The 16,366-nt window shown below is 37.4% G+C and overlaps 1 protein-coding gene across 1 annotated transcript; it reads right to left on the bottom strand.

The window, feature by feature from the left end:
- Positions 1-6,467: 6,467 nt before the first annotated feature.
- Positions 6,468-14,988, bottom strand: PHAX (phosphorylated adaptor for RNA export). Its single transcript, XM_050912836.1, has 5 exons — positions 14,908-14,988; positions 13,896-14,515; positions 10,994-11,114; positions 8,957-9,040; positions 6,468-7,240 (listed from the first exon to the last, which is right to left on the bottom strand). Exons 1-5 carry the CDS (start codon positions 14,926-14,928, stop codon positions 6,971-6,973), a joined length of 1,116 nt encoding a protein of 371 aa, XP_050768793.1. The 5' UTR covers positions 14,929-14,988; the 3' UTR covers positions 6,468-6,970.
- Between the last annotated feature and the right edge of the window lie 1,378 nt (positions 14,989-16,366).

The following is a 16,366-nucleotide window of genomic DNA, read 5'->3' as shown; positions in this document are numbered from 1 at the left end:
AACACTCTGAAAAGTGCAAAGATGATTACAGCTTTACAGCTCCAGTGCTCAGGTATTCATCTGCTCTATACTTTTGGCTAAACTGGGAGCATACAAGCCTGCATCTGCGTCAGAAATTGAAGGAACCCAAGAACATCTTCAACTTGTAACCCTCAGAGGAAAGAGACTGAGAAGTTAAATTGTGGTACCAAATACTGGCAGACAATTTCTATGGGGAATCTCACACAAGTGTACTCAGTATTCTCTTACTCCCAGCTACAAGTATTTTGACAAAAGAGTAGTCATAATTAATCCTTAAAAAAAAAAGGAATGTGACACTACTATTCTCCTTCCACACGTACACATTCTGATTTCTTTAGACAGTCATCCCAAACTGAAAACACTAAAATAGAGCACTATACAATCAATAATTGCAAAATGACAACCCGATCACATAAAAGGTTCAATTTATCTCCAAGATTTTGTTAAAATTAACAAATTACTTCACTGAAGCACCAGTCTTTTGAGAGGTAATGTAGATGTTCTTGCATAGAAACTAATCTTGAATGCCTTTCATTGGGGAAAATCGGGATAATGTAAGAAATTAAGCGGTTTGCAGAAAATAACTCAGAGGAACAGCATTAAAAATCAAACCCAAATAAAAACAGAACAAGAGAACACATTACATGTTTTCAGAGCAGGGAAACAGACTCACTTAGCATTAGTAGCAATGATGTATTAGCTCATTTTTATTGCCTTCTGTAGAAAAGAAGATTGTATCAACCATAGATTTTTATCCACTGTGACAGAAGTTCTGCAGGGAGAAACAACAAGGTGTAAGATATATTCTATATATTTTCCTAAGTAAATATAAATGCAACTTTTTTAGATTTGAGACCATTTCAGGAAATATAATACTATTTGGAGATCAGTATTTCTATGTACACAAAACTAAACGCATAGTAATTATGTAGAAATCTTCAAAGCCCTTCTTCTCATTTGTTTTCATGGCAATTTTTTATTTCTATTAATAAGTACCTACAGCTTTGAAGCCAGCTTCTGTCCATTGGATTGAATAGAGTTAGTCCACTACAAAACAGAATATGAAGATACAGTAACTTGGAATAAAACACATTTTGCAAGAGAGTAATCTAAAATAAAGCTTTAGTATATCATATTTTAAAAGACAATAACAAAGTATCTAGACAAACATTACAACAGACAAACTTGGATCATGTAAGGCAAAAGTCAAACAGGTATCCAGGATATTAAAAACACTTTCTGGAAAACTTATAAAATACTCAAACCCTTACAAAATGGAAGATTTTTTTCTTTAGATTTCCCACTTGCCACCCTCCAGCTTGACAATTTGGTATTTACACAATGAGGAGGTGGCGAGAGAATCGCAAGACAAAACCGAATGACACCTCTTCTTAGATGTATGCATCTGGCTTGGGCTGACAGCTCTACAGGGAAGGCATTTGGATGGCTGGAACCAACCGCTGTCATTTGTGGAGTTCATTTCTTTCATACCTTCATTTTCTTCAGCTTATTCTTCACTTAGATCTTGAGCACACTTTCCCTGATGGCCCGTGAGAATCTTTCTACATTTGTCTCCTTTTCTTTTAAAAGGTGTCAGGGACTGTAGATCAGAAATTCTTCCTTCAGAAAATCTTAGTTCACTGTAGTAGGCTTGGGAATAATTTGTCCCTGCTACAGAGGAGTTAAGAGCATTTTATTCATGTATCAGTTAGGCAGAGAAATAGGAGTACAGCTTAAGTTAAAAAAAAAAAGGGTAAGGTGGGTCACAATAATATCGCCAGAAGGACAAGAAAAAAATGAATAGGGTCACTTCCAGCAGATGTAGGAGGAATAGAAGAAAGCCATCAGGACTTTACAAGGAGACAACATAGGATTGGCTGCTACCTATCTCCTGTACATCTACATGGACATTCTGCATTTCCACTAAAATCTTGAGACCAAACTATTTTGGGGTCTTATATTTTCTATCAAGGACAGCAGGTCAACATTAAGGCAAGTTTTTTTGACTTTTCTCTATGAAGAAAACAGTCCACACAATAGTTTGGTGCAATTTCGCGTGCCATTTAAACATTCCAGCTTGTAAACAAGAGGAAAAAGCAGGTCATAAGTTTTCTGCATGCAAGAGCAATCACAGTTGCCAAGTACCTGGAAACATGTGAATGTATGAGGATATTAGCAATTAACATTTCCCAAGGCATTTATTTTTTCTTGGAGGCTTTTTCTTTCATCTCAATGGCAAAGCCTTTCCTGGTGCTCCAAGAACAAACTGTCTTCCAGAGCCCCGATATATATTTCAGCAAGTTCTGCACGCTGAATAAAGACATTCCAGCGGTTGAAGGCTGTCAATGCAAAACTCGTCAGCGGTAACTGAACAACAAATACAAAATAATTACTGTAAATAGCTGTACTATCATTTAAAAAAAAACCTGATAGAACAAATGAAAAATTCAGGGGACAAATTAAAAAAGTGCGACTTCTGGGGAAAAATGAGAATACCTTTCAAAGGGATGTTGTTTTAAACAAGAATGCTGATATACTGAATCACAAATGAGCTTTCAAGGAAAAAACCCAAACAATTCTTTCCAGGGAAGTTTTCAAGATAAGAAAGATTTTTCTGCATTGATTTAATGATACAAAAATGTTGGTTTGCCTTTTTTTTTTTTTTAATATCTGAAAAATGAATCTCTTTGCTCAAGCAAAAAAAAAAAAAAAAAAAATTTGACCTAAAAGGTAGTATCTAGAATATCTAACTTGCATGTAGAGTCTCTTGTTATCACTTCAGATACGTATTTATCATTTTTGTCAGTATTTTAGGTCTGGATATTTGTGATTCTAGAAGTGTGTTTGGCTGGGCCATATTAAATGTATCACAGTTGAGTGTTCCTTCCTCCTTCCACAGCTCTGAAAAAGTGGCATCTATCAGTACTGCAGGTAAGATTAGAGAGCTTCAAATATGTCCTTTCTAAATACTGGAAAGCTTTGTTCAGCAAGAAGTTCGTAGGGCCTGGCAGGTCACGAATGAGAAAGGAGGCAGTGTGACTTATCAAGAAGCCACAGTTACTGCAAAGGTTGCCACTGTGCAGCACGCTCCCCAGCTGCCTGCTGAATCCAAGAGGTGGTGCTAGGAAATTGCAATCATTGTCTCTGCCAGGTTCTTGAATCCCTTAAACAAACTGTGATGCAAAGGCTCTAAGACTGGATGCTTCCAGAATCACTGAAGTACCACAATAGTTCAGAAACAGACTTGTATCTCTGACCTGCTGCTGACCAGTAAGAATTAGGAACAGGAGCGGGGTACCAAGTAAGCCCATACTCACTGCAGCCATGAATACAATTCTCCTCCATACACTGAAATAAACTGAGCTTTAAAAAAGTGTCTCTGGCAGACTCTTCTGTGTCAAAACTGCAGCAACAGAGGATGGTATAAGTTAAGGGGATAAGTAATGAGGGTTGTCATAGCAAAGTTTTATGACAGATTAAAAAAAAAACCCATCTTTTGAAAAAACTCATCATTTTCTTTATTACCCAGTCTACCCCTCCACGCCTTTATTCTGACAAAATACAAGGAATTCAACTTCTCCGTAACAGCGATTGTCATAATTAATGTAGTTATCTCCTTTTCATTCACTTTTCCCATCACCTTTATACCTTGTTATTGCTGTTTACCCCTTCCTCTCCCTCTTTGGCTCCTCATAGATCTCTCAGAAACCACACAGTCCTTAACAAACCTAACTGTAGAATGAGTAACCCCACGTGCCCGCTATCCGTCTCTGGCTGTCTCTCATAAGGAGTCACAGTCACGCTTCTTTTTTTTTGAATGATGATCAAAATAATTAAAAAAAACCAGAATAAAAGATTTAGACATGTTTTAGACAGTAATAAGCTTCAGGATAAAATGTCCTGCTAGCACTATGAAGATGGTACAGAGAGAACAGCAAACCATTGCTGCCTGGCTTGAGGTTTGGAACTGGATTCAATATGAGCTGCTGCAGACACCCAGCAACACCTTGGGGAATATGGGACAACTATTAAGCTGCACACAGTACAAAAACACTTTCTGATCTCACTATCACTACCTTTAAATTCAAATTATTCTTCGTATCTTCTTTCCAAGGCATCACAGTAAGCACTGGGTCATTCCATGCTTGCTTGCAAATTTTGGCAAATAGCAGTTAATAAGCCTAGAGGACATAAAAACATTTTAATGAGATCATCTACTTGGAAGGGGAAGAGGAATGTGTAATATTGTAATTACGCTTAAAGTGATGCTTTCATGATCCACTATAAACCTGAATCATTAATAAATTAATTTTCCCTGTGATACCAAAAAGCATTGTTTTCTTATTTGAATTTGGGATATAAGGAAGAAAAACGTCTTTGGTTATAAACAAGCTTTGTGTTTTCAAACCAGAGCACGTTTTCCTCATTTTCACTGTCTGCTTCAGGCATGACAGAGATGGCTTATTACACTGCTATAGCTTAAGGGATGGAGGGTGGCATTTGTCCCGGCAGTACACAGCCTACATTTGCAGTAAAGATGATGCCTTAATCACATCTGCCCGCCAGAGAAACTTAAGAACACAAACCCCAACCCTTATATTTGCATTTCTGTCTGTAAAACATCAGCTGCTAAAATGTAAACAGCCAGGCATATCTGTTCCCAGACAAAACACAGCCCACACAACCCAGTTCAGTTGCAAGCCATGGTTAACTAACAAGCATCACAGAGCTGCTCTCTCTGCAAGTATCAGCTCAGGACAGACTAAGGAAGCTGAGTATGTGGGACTTGAGAGAGAAAACCTCTAGCCTTACCCATGCTTTGTACTCTTGCAGTAGTTCTGGGGGAAGAAAATAAAGAGGGAGGAATGAAAAGCTGTTTGATGAGGAAGATGAAAATGACCACCAATCTATCCCTCTCAACACCTTCCAGCAACCTCAGTCAGATACAAAAAGCCAAATCTATAGCAATATGTAGGAACATAACAGCCTGTTCTTTCTCACCCTTGCACATCTGCATCAGTCCCTTTGGAAACTGTGGTGACTGCAGCACCAGACTCCAAAGCCCTGGGCTCCTCAGCTCCAGCACAAAACAGAAAAGAGAGAAGAAACAGAAGATAAGCAAAGGCCAGTTAGTCAGACACTGGAAGGAAGGAATGGGCACTCAGTATCATCTTCCTTTTGTTAAAGAGAAGACTTTACACATTGTTTCAGTACCCCTTACCGGGAAATCAACATTAAAAATATTAGCATTTAAAAAATACACAGTGCTCATTAGCAGCAAATTACATAACAATAAAAAATTACTTAAACCACCATTAAAATTTGTTGATTCTATCCAGAAAATTAAGACATTCCCAAGTAGTTCCCAAAACTAGGATCAAATGGTACAGTCCCAAACTAATTAAATAGTACAAAATTCTGTTTCCCTTAGACAAGTTACCAGTTAGTACTCTGACCATCACAGGTTTGTTAGGAAAGTTAATGAACAAATCAAAACTTTTTGTTATTTCAGCAAGAGCAACTACTACCAGCAAAGGCATGCTTCACATCTGATGAGTAACTTCTTAACAATAGGGAGCTCTGGCACATGAACAGAAGAATGCAGAAAAGTCAAAACTCTGATTAAATTTAGTAAAGCATATAATGGAATGTGCTATACGTTTAAGAACTCTTTCTTCAAATATTGTAGTCCTTTAAATACCAGCTCTTGACAGTACTGAATTGTTCAATACTGTAACTTCATTATGTGTTTTAGTGATATGCTTTGCTGCTGAAATCCAAGGACTCCAGGTGAACAAAATTTATGTGCAGAAGTTTGTTGTTGGGTTTGAAAGTGAATTCATTCATTAATATTTCAGAAATATTTTACCCTGGAAAATAGCATCTAGTCACAGAAAACACAACTTATTAGTGACAAAGTATTTTAGACATCATACATATCAGTGTCGCACATGTTCTTCAGTTATATTAAAAACAACATTCAACATAAAAGTTGTCTTCAATTGAACTTAGAAACTACACAACAGTCTTCTCCATCAAGTAAAAAAATCACCTTTTGCATACTATTGTTTTCTTAAGAGTCAGCACAGAAAAACTTCAGAACTTCAGCAAGCTGCACATCACTATCTTACCGCACACATGAGAAGCATGGAAACAAGAATTGCAAGGTAAAGGGTTTATACCTGCATGTAGAGTCTACAGACCCTTGAGGGGAACACAGATTAGTAAAATCTCACTACTCAGAAAGCATTCAGTTATATTTGTTTTCAAACAAAAAGATCTGCATAAGTTGTGTGTGTGTCTAATCATGGAAAAAATCTAGACAGAACAGGTAGGAAGCTCAAGCCACTATTATAATACGAAGGATTAAACTGCTGCAGAAATTTAAAACATACATTGCACAACAGTGCTTATTTACAAGGTTGTTATTCAAAGGTTATTCAAACTGACCATTAAAATTCAGTTTATTTCACAAACCAATCCATTTTTACAGGTCTTAATCCTATAAACACTGCTATTCTTGTCAACACACTGCCATATTAAGAACACACTATCTTTTATATCAAGACTAACTTTATACTGTTTTTTTCTGTTCAACTGTAATGAGGAGCATTGTTAGCTTCAGCAAATTAAATATGATCTATTTGGTTAAAACATAGCCTTAATTCCTAAACCTAACAGGTGGCTAAAAGAAGTTCCTAAGGAACAAACATGGTGATGCAGAGCTGCTATCTAGAAAAATCTTAACGGTTTTTGAGGACTCAGCAAACAAATAATAGGACAATTAACATCTTTCATGCTGTTAAATTTAGCTAAGAATTATGTCATGTTCTTCAGCATCAAACATTTCCCATGTTTCTGCAGCTGATGAAAACAAGAAGCCATGGCATTATAAGAAAGGCTCATTTAATATGTTTTATAGAGACTTTGTTATCAAGAACATTAGTAACTAAAAGATCTCCAAATCATGAGCATTATCAATTTCAATAATATCTTCAGGTTCCATCTTTGCTTCATGATGCCCCTCCTGTACATCATCCAGGGAAGCCAAAGCCTCATTCGTATCGCTAGCGAAAGTCTCACGAGATGCGTCATCGTATTCTTGCAGGTTAAGCCCTTTAATGGCTTTTTTCATCTTCTTTCCTAGAACTTGTATTCTCCTCTTCTTAGCAGCTTTTTTGTTTTCATACTCCTTTTGGTTTTCCAGATAGAATATTTCCTTGAAAGAAAACAAAAAAAGTTTGGCATATTCGTTTTACTAAAGAAAACATAAAGAAGTGAAAAGTTTTTTTTTATTACAAATACTGTTCAATAAAATTTAACTAAGATATACATTATTGATAGTAGAAGTATGAGGACAGACTGCACTTAAGGAAAATGCCCCATAATTAATTTTATTACATAATTTCTCAGCGATCTCAAAGTCTATGTAAATAAGTATCACTAAGTTTTCATTTCAAGTTTGCTGATGATCCAAAACTGGGAGGAATGGGTGGTAGACCAGAGGGCCGTGTTGCCATATAGAGGGACCTGTAGAGAAACTATGACCGAAGGTTCTATGACAACTTGAGAAAACTTTCCTCCACAATTGAAATTTGAGTCCAGGTCTCATGATCTTTACTGTCAAACATTTGTGAACGCCATTAACATCTTCTCTACTGCACAATATGACTGTTACAAGTTTCCTCTGTATTTCAAGGGGGAGAATATCACGTAGCAGAGCTAAATGCTGCTACATGCCTTTCTTTCCCTGATTATTTTTTAAAAAAATAAATTGTGTACAGAAAACATTAATGCTTTTTTTCTCCCCAAAAGCTGCAAGTCAAGTGCTAAGGATATGCAAATCTGTGAGAGCTGTATACATGACAACCTCCATGACGACAGGATTACACATACTTTTCCCACAGGTTTGTACAACAAATGATGTCTCATACCATCAATCAAGTTCGTTGAGTGAAAACTGCTGCCTCATTGAACACTTGCCACTATCAGCAAGAGAAGAATGAGACACACAATTACAAGGGCATGGAAGAGGGGTAGAAGAGCAATTTTTTTGGAAAAGGGGTAGAAGAGCAAATTTTTTTTTTCTGTAATGGGGTGACGTGATCAAACTTGCAACTTTTTGTGATCACTGTAAGCTATGAAAGGTCATTTGTTTTTTTTGGTTTTTTTTTTCCTTTAAACATAAAACAGACAATCACAGTTTATGTTGATTTGTTTCTCAGTTCCCAGAACAAGACGCTAGGATCGTTTAAAGAGTGAGCTGTAGCCACCTACAAGCAAAATAGACGAGTCTGTCTTAACAAAAACTTTAATAAAGTGGCAAATACCATGAAAAAACCCAAGTCGTTTTAATTGAATGAAGAAAATACCATCTCAGTCTATTTCATACCCTAAAAGGAAAGGCAATAATATTTACAAGCTGAGAAAACTAATTTGGTGAGCACCACAGATGAGGTCAGTGAGCAATTCAGACTAGATTCAGACCAGCATCTGACTTAATGGGAAATAATGCCTGGTGCTACAGCTGGAGCTATATAGGACAAAAATACTCTATTAAGAGAACACCATTCAATCCATGCACAATGACACAGAGCTCCAAAGGCAGAAATACAATTGCAGATAATATTGCTGTAAGGTATATACAAATTAAGGAAAACCCAATGTTTATCTCTTCAGACTCTACAGTCTCATCATCCTCAAAAGGTTTTTGTGACTGGCAATACGTAAAAGATGTTCTCTCTGCCTAGTGTGAATGGCAATTCATCAATTTTTTTGTGGGTTTTTTGCTTATATTTCGAATGTGAAAAGCAGGTTTCTTTGGACTATACAGTTAAACTTGCTAGAAGTTATGAGAGAGATTCAATCATAACATTTCTAGCAGAAAAAACCAAAATTTACTTTGGACAATCATTTGCACTCTTGACAATTTTACCTTGATTTGTTCTTCTTTGATGCTAGGTGTGTTCTTCAGCAGGTTTAAATAAACGCCCCCAGGTGTTCTTCTCCTAGTGCCGTTCTTAATAGGGAAAGAGTAAATTAGTAATAGCAAGCTTAATTAACGTAAGTGTTGATATAAAAATAGCATCTAAGACAATGCTTTGTATTGAGACAGAACAAAAAAATTTAAGTTCTGCTGTGTTAGGTATTACATAAAAACAACCCTGGCTATGTTTTATTTGTGACTGAACTAGTCATAAGAAGGTCAACAACCAGCTTGCTATATTTGGATAGGTAAACTATGAGATTACAAAAAATTTGCTTTAGAACATAATACCAAACTGTTCAGCTACATACTAAATCTGATTTTGGTAGGTAGTGAAGAAACAAAACATGAATAGTATTCTAACTAGTCCCACAACTACCTGCAATAATGTATATTCTAGGTTAAATATTCAGAACATACCAAACACATAAGCCCAGTAAAATGTCAAAAATGAATTTCATAAAATTATGTAGATCTCATTTTTTTTCAATTGTGCTCAGCAATTCTGCAACTTATCTGCATATCTGCAGGATTTTGCATTTCTGCCTAAGGCTTATGAAACACAACATGTACTTTAAAGTTTTTCCCCACAACATATTAGTTCCATGTTTCAACAGTTTTCAGTGTAACAGCAGTGGTGGAATGTGCCATACTGAAGCATAAATGGACTCAGCTTTGAAACCTCTGTAAATTATAAGCAATAATTATCATACTATTATTCAATTACCATTCATAGTATGTAAAGTTGAACTGTTACTCCAGTGCCCTGATACTGTATTAAATGTGATACTTTTCTGCTAAATACCAAAGTAAAATACAATCCAAAAGTTCTAAGAACAGAGACGGTCAATTTTTAAGTATGTTCTTGAAACAGCAGATGCCACATACTTTTATCATCCTATCAGCACAGAATCCCAACCAAGAAAAACAGTATGATCTGCCTTTCAAATGGCGTACTCTGATCTGCAGCCAAAGGAACCTGTGCAACCAGGAGTTGCATCCTTTCATCTCGTTGGTAAACACTTGCTATTAAGTACTTCAATCTTTCAAGACAATAGACTGCTTCTAAGACAAGTTGCTAGCTGGAAAGTTGTTGCTTTTTTTTTTGAGGGGGAGGTGGTGGCGGTGTTTTTTTTTCTTTGTTTTGTTTTTTTGGGGGTTTTGTGGGTTTTTGTTTTGTTCTTATTTTTTTCCCCTGTTGTCTTTTTCTCCTACTTCCAATGATGGAATTTAAAAGATGTAAATTATAAACAAATGCCTGAAAGTACTTACTAGTTCCTTCCCACTTTCTTCTTCTTCTGAACTTTTGCACTGAGGCTCATTATTTAATAAAAACAAAAACATACCAAGAAATTGATAACCTAACTGTTAAGTATAGGATTTTGACCATGATTTGTAACAGAAAGCAGCACTCAGTTTTGCTCTACTGATACACAAACCAATGGTTTTCTAATAAAGCTAACAGATTCCCTTTTTAAAGTTACTCTTCAAATGTGACATTATAAATGCTCACTACTGAGTATGTTGACCTCTGATGGCATGCTGATTAACCCAGCAGATAGGTCAGTGCTGTCAAACATCCTCCTGACTTACTGAAGCAACGTGCCAGAGGCTTCACCTGGATCCTAACATTACAAGCTTTCATTCAAGCTTCAGAATCCTTTGCTCTTGTCTGCCAGGGAAAGATCCCAAGGGGAGGCAGAGCAACAGATGCAATGTTGCAATTAGCAACTGCAAATCAGATACTAATCTCAGTACAAAAAGTTGGGCAATTTCCAGGTTCATTCATCTCATTGTTTACTCAAATCCTGCTGGAAGGTTACATTAGTATTTATTAAGTGAGTTTCATGGTGAGGGAAGGCCATGAAACTCTGGGAGAACCTGTCCAATGTGAAAGCTGTACAATAGTACTACGTAAATATTCTACAAGTAAAAAGTTGTGTATGTCACCCCTGCACCAAACCCACAATATCACATTTTTCTTACCACTATGAAGAGTCCACCATTTTGTTCCACTTCAGCTGTTTCCATAAGCAGTTCGATAGCTTTTCTTTTCCCAATTATTTTCACTACTCGGGCAATTAGATCTTTCTTTGGCTCACAAAGTCTGAAAGGAGGGGGAAAAAAAAAAAGGCACATTTATTGTCAGTATAATTCCATATGTAAAAATGATCATGGAACTTCCATAATGAATAATTCATTCTGTGGGACATAAAACTGTGCTAAAATTAAAGAGTCTATACATTTAAATGTGTTTCAATGGCTTCGTGAATCAGATTTCAAAATACTGAGCTTCTGAGGGATAGGTTTTTTCTAAAGCATGCATTTTTAAAATTTGTTTCAATGAAAATGCATTGAGTGATTATTTTTCTTCTATTGACATGTGAAAGATTAAACCAAATAAGAAACTGCAAAGACCTGTACAAATCGCTGAAATTAAAGTCTAACAGTCTGCTGTGCATTTTACAGTTAAAATTACAGCACCTTTTACAGTTAAATCAACAATTAACCGGAGACAACAGTAAGTGTAAAAGTTCCCCTGTATCATGTGCCATTCAGACAAACCTGCATAATAAAAAAGAAATCAGTCTGTTGACTAATCTATGATAACCTATAAAATGCAAACAAGAAAAAAAATTACAATATTAATGAGTTCAATTGTATTCTTTTGTGTCCTCATACAGAAATTTTCATTGTCAGTCTGCATGAAGGCAGAGGCTTATATAGCATTAATTCACTGTGCCAAAGTACGTACTCCCATTGGAAAACACTGTAAACCCACAAATCAATACCGCTTGTCCAGAGCAAGAGCTCATATGCTAAATTCTCATTTTTTAATGACAAAGCTTCTCATTAAGCACAGTCCCAAGCACTACAGCTCAGTGGTTTGGGTCACTTTGCGGACCAACAGACCACCATCATTACCAAAATTTCTTTAAGACCACTGTCTAGCCTAATTGCTTCAAGAGACACTACTATGCTTTAAAGTTGCACATGTTACAATGACTGCATAATAGAAGGTGTCTAACCACAGATGTGAACAACTAGTTAGAACAACCAGGCTAGCTTCAACTGCTTCAATTGTATGATTGAAGTTACCTGAAATTAAATGTTAAAACTCACATTTTAGTGACAATTGTCCTAATCATGAAAAGGATTACCCAACCCGCTTAACTTTATACTTTGCGTTTAATCTCACTGAGTTCAATGAATAATAAGGCACCAGAAGGTAAATGCTTTCTTAAATACTTACAGGATTGAGTTCTAAATTGTGAATTATTGGAAGAGATGGAAATGTTTCTCAAAGAGGCAGAGAACTTTAAGATAACCATGATTCCTTAGAGCTGGTTAAACAGACCTTCTGTTAGTAGCAGTGGCAGCTTCAACAGTCAAATCCCCACCTAGTGTTCATTCTGGCCCTGCACAATCCTCCTACACACAAGCTTTAACAAGCAGCTGTGCACTGCAACAGAAACTGAATGAGGTAAAGGGCAAAAAATGGCACAAGATGGCCAGAAAAACTCTTTGATTTCAGTTCACTGTGTGGGCAAGCACAACATAAGGTTATGAATCCAGGCACGGATAGCACAGCACAGATCAAGCCACAGTGCTGCGATGTGTATAACCACAATCCTACTGATGCAGTTCAGCACCACTACTACTATAAACAATTAGAGAAAAGAGGCTTCTGCCCTATTTTGATGAAGCCCAATATAATAAAGAAAAGTTTATTACAAGAAACATGCTCAAAGTTTTCAAATTCATAAATGAGAAGCTACAGAGAACTGGTAAAAGCATTACTAATTGTCTAATTGCTGTATTTCAGCATCTAGCAACACAAAGTATTACATGTAAGAAATCAACAATGATCAATAAACCCAGGTTTTATTTAAACCTCAGGCTAACCATCAGTAAACCTTGTAACTCGTTTGCTATTCAACATCATTTTCTTCCCTTGCGCCACTGAAAAAGGATTGTGGCAGTTTAAGTCAATCTAAGTAAGAATGACGGCAGTCATGTGCCCTCCCTCACACCATCGGTCCAGCGCTGTCAGTGCCAGCTCAAAGGAAATTGTGCAGCAAAATTGGTTCAGGAAACAAACCTGTCTGCAAACTAACTCTTTAAAAAAAGCAACAGGCTTTTGGACAGATAAGTTTTCTGACTCAGCTCAGTGTACAATAACTAAATAGCAGGATTGTGAAAAGAACTGGATGGTGGTAGTGTGCATATGGCTGGAGCTTGGTAACCCCAACACTCGCCTCCATAAATTAGCACAAAGCTGCAGCTCAGTTTCACAACACGGAAAGAGGCAAGGCTTGATTTCAGTGCTGGTGTCTAACCTTGGCGCAGCCCTTGGTTACAACAGCAGCAAAACATTTTCTTTAGACAAGCATGTTCCATGTAAAGGATACGTATATTTCAGAAGCTGTGGTCTCCAAAACACTACACAGTCAGAGTCATCTACAGTTTCAAAGATTTATAACTTAGCCAGATTTTCATGGTGACCACAGCAGGTGTTCACTGGTGTCCAACTCCAAACATGCATCTTTACTCATGGGGTATTTCCTAAAAAGCCACTACTAAATCTGTATCATGAGAAACAATATTTTTCCCTGCCATTGTTCTCAAATAACAAACCATTTTGGTGGATCTTTAAAAAAAAAAAAAAAAAAAAAATAGACAGTATTACTGGATGCTTCTACAAGACACCAGTCATACTGCTGCATTTTAATCCCAGGATTTTGGAAACACACACAAGGCACTCATGCTTTTTGTAATCTGGTATGACATCTTACATATTTAGCAGTAAGAAAGGGTTTTTTTCTTCTTTTCCATCAACAGTTTACCAATACTTAAGGCAGTGAAGATATACTGTTATTAAACTTACCGATAAGCAATTTCATCTGCCACTTTTTCCTCTGAATCTTCTTCTGTTATCTCATACCTTCCTTTATATTTCATTTCTTGTCTTTCACCCAGTCTATCTTTTACAGGTCGCTTCCGTTTGAGTAAGCCTTGCCCATTTTCTTCTTCTGCTGGCAATGTTTTCTTGTCATCATGCATGTATTCATCCAGTTCTTTATCTAAAGTCTCTGCTTCCTTTTGCTGAGCTTCCTTCATCAGCTTTTTAGCCAATAAATAATTGTAAGTCTCAGACTGCCTGCTTCTGTCAATACTACCATCCATACCTAGAATCCCAAGTTCAGTAGCCACCGCATCCTGATTCTGCTCCTGGAGCACCACACCCCAAATGTTGTTGACCTTCTTGCCACCTAGAGCAGTTTGTTTTTCGTGGCTCTGGCTAAGCTGAAAAGGCTCAGATTTAGCAGGGGGAAAGCTGAAACATTTCTGTCGTTTTCGTTTCCACAGACAGCTCTCATCATCAGATTCAGAGAAGCTTTCGTCACTTGAATCCACACTTTTCGTTGTCCGATAAGGAACACTTGCTGCACATGATGAAATGCTGCTCTGGAACAGTCTGCCTGAATCATTGCCATCATTTGATTTCTGAAATGAAAAAGTAAATGTCCGTTAATTTAATTACTCCTGTAAATTAAAAGAGCTATCAAGTCATGCCAAAGATTTGGTTAACTAGTAAACTTAATTCTGACTCACATGACTGTTTGGGCAGTCCTCTATGAGCACCTTTTGGACTACAGTTGACAGGAGCATCCTATGAAACTTCTGTATTTTGAATGCTTGTATATAAAAGACAGCATGGCTGCTATAGAAAACACATATCAGGAGTCGCTAATCTACTTAACGTAATCTTTGCTGAATGAAATTAAAATTATTATAAGACTGGAAAAAGCTATTATAATTCCCAAATCGGACAAAGACACAACATGCACAGCAGTTCTAAGAAAGATTAAAAAAACCAAACCACCTTGGCAACTTACCAGAAGTTTTTTTAACAGCATAGAAATTAATATTCTCTCCGGAGTCTGAAAGGGGTCAAGACTAGTGATCTGCAACCACAACAGTGTTCCCAGAGACTCAAGTGAGAAGAAAAAAACCCAAAACCAAACCCACAAAACCTGGATGCTGCTCAGACTTTGAGAAGCTAACAGTGTATTGTGATTCTGGTTCAATCAGGACAGCACATGACCAACCGGGGACAGTAGTACCTTACAGAAGAACTGGGGTTTTCTTACTTTAAACCAACAAGACACCACAGACTCACTATGGCTTCTTATTAATTAGGACAAAAACCCTAAAAGTTTCAACAAACTTTAAAAAAAAAGTCCCATTGCTATAAAATTATTCAAGAAATGCTGTTTCCTCATACACCTGACAGATAAACTAAAATATGAAAGCCAAACCTGCTCAAATCTGCATAACTTGCAAAAGCACCATGGGTAACATAACCCAGAATTCTTACTCCCAATTGCTGGATACTTTTGGCCACGCTGCCTGTGCTAATCTACGGTAAGCATTTTCCTTACTCATAATTACAGTTTTTCCCTAACTGATTTCCTCCCATAAACTTATATGCTATCCCGTGATCTTTAAAAATAAGATCTCTTCCTTCAGTTTCAGGTGAAATAAAAATTCTTTAACCTTACTGCTTTCACCAACATTATGGCACCATTTCTTCATCTTCCTATCAGCAAACGGGAAACAGAAGTCTTCAACTTATTTTATCATGTTATGAAATACAAGTGTTTAATTTAAAATGTATTCCGTAATGCAGAGCACTAATAACTCCATAAATTAAAAAAAAATCCCACGTCTGTAATAATTTATTTTGTGCTACACATCCCAGAACTATATTGCAAATAAATCAAAACAACTAAAAAAAAAAAACTCCTTACAGATACAGTGTCATACACTGATTGATCTTATTTTGAAATCTTTTCCTGTCCACACACCACCATAAATTCCTCACAAGCTTCGTAACACGCTCTAACGTGAAAACAACATGAGACACCTGGAAATAAATAACATCTGTTCGGCGACTCACGGATGCGAAAGAGGTGTAAAGTCAAGGGAAAGCAGTAACCGCCACTCATTGCTTCCACGCGTTTTTACAACGGTTTCTATTGTTCTTGAAGCGACCAACGGTACCGCTGAGCACTCTCCTTTGCTCACCAAACCCAGTGCCCAGCGACAACAAAAGCCTCCCCCGCCCCGCGACGGCATGCGGTTCTCCCAAACGAACGGGCCGCAGAGGAACAAGCCGGCTCCCGGGCCAGGGCAAGCCCTCTCTCCTGGGGAAGAGCCCCTGACCCAGCCGCCCGGGCCGTACCGGGCCCCGCCTCCCGTGAGCGCCGAGCACCGCCCAGCTCGGCCACCGCCGCTCCCCAGCGGGCCGTCCAGCGCCTCCCGCCCTCTGGCCGGGAGCGAGGCATCACGGGC

This window comes from Gymnogyps californianus, chromosome Z, assembly GCF_018139145.2.
Source record: "Gymnogyps californianus isolate 813 chromosome Z, ASM1813914v2, whole genome shotgun sequence".
NCBI classification, from domain to species: domain Eukaryota; kingdom Metazoa; phylum Chordata; class Aves; order Accipitriformes; family Cathartidae; genus Gymnogyps; species Gymnogyps californianus.
The sequence above is the reverse complement of the archived record's forward strand: the minus strand, read 5'-3'. Positions and strand labels throughout refer to the sequence as shown.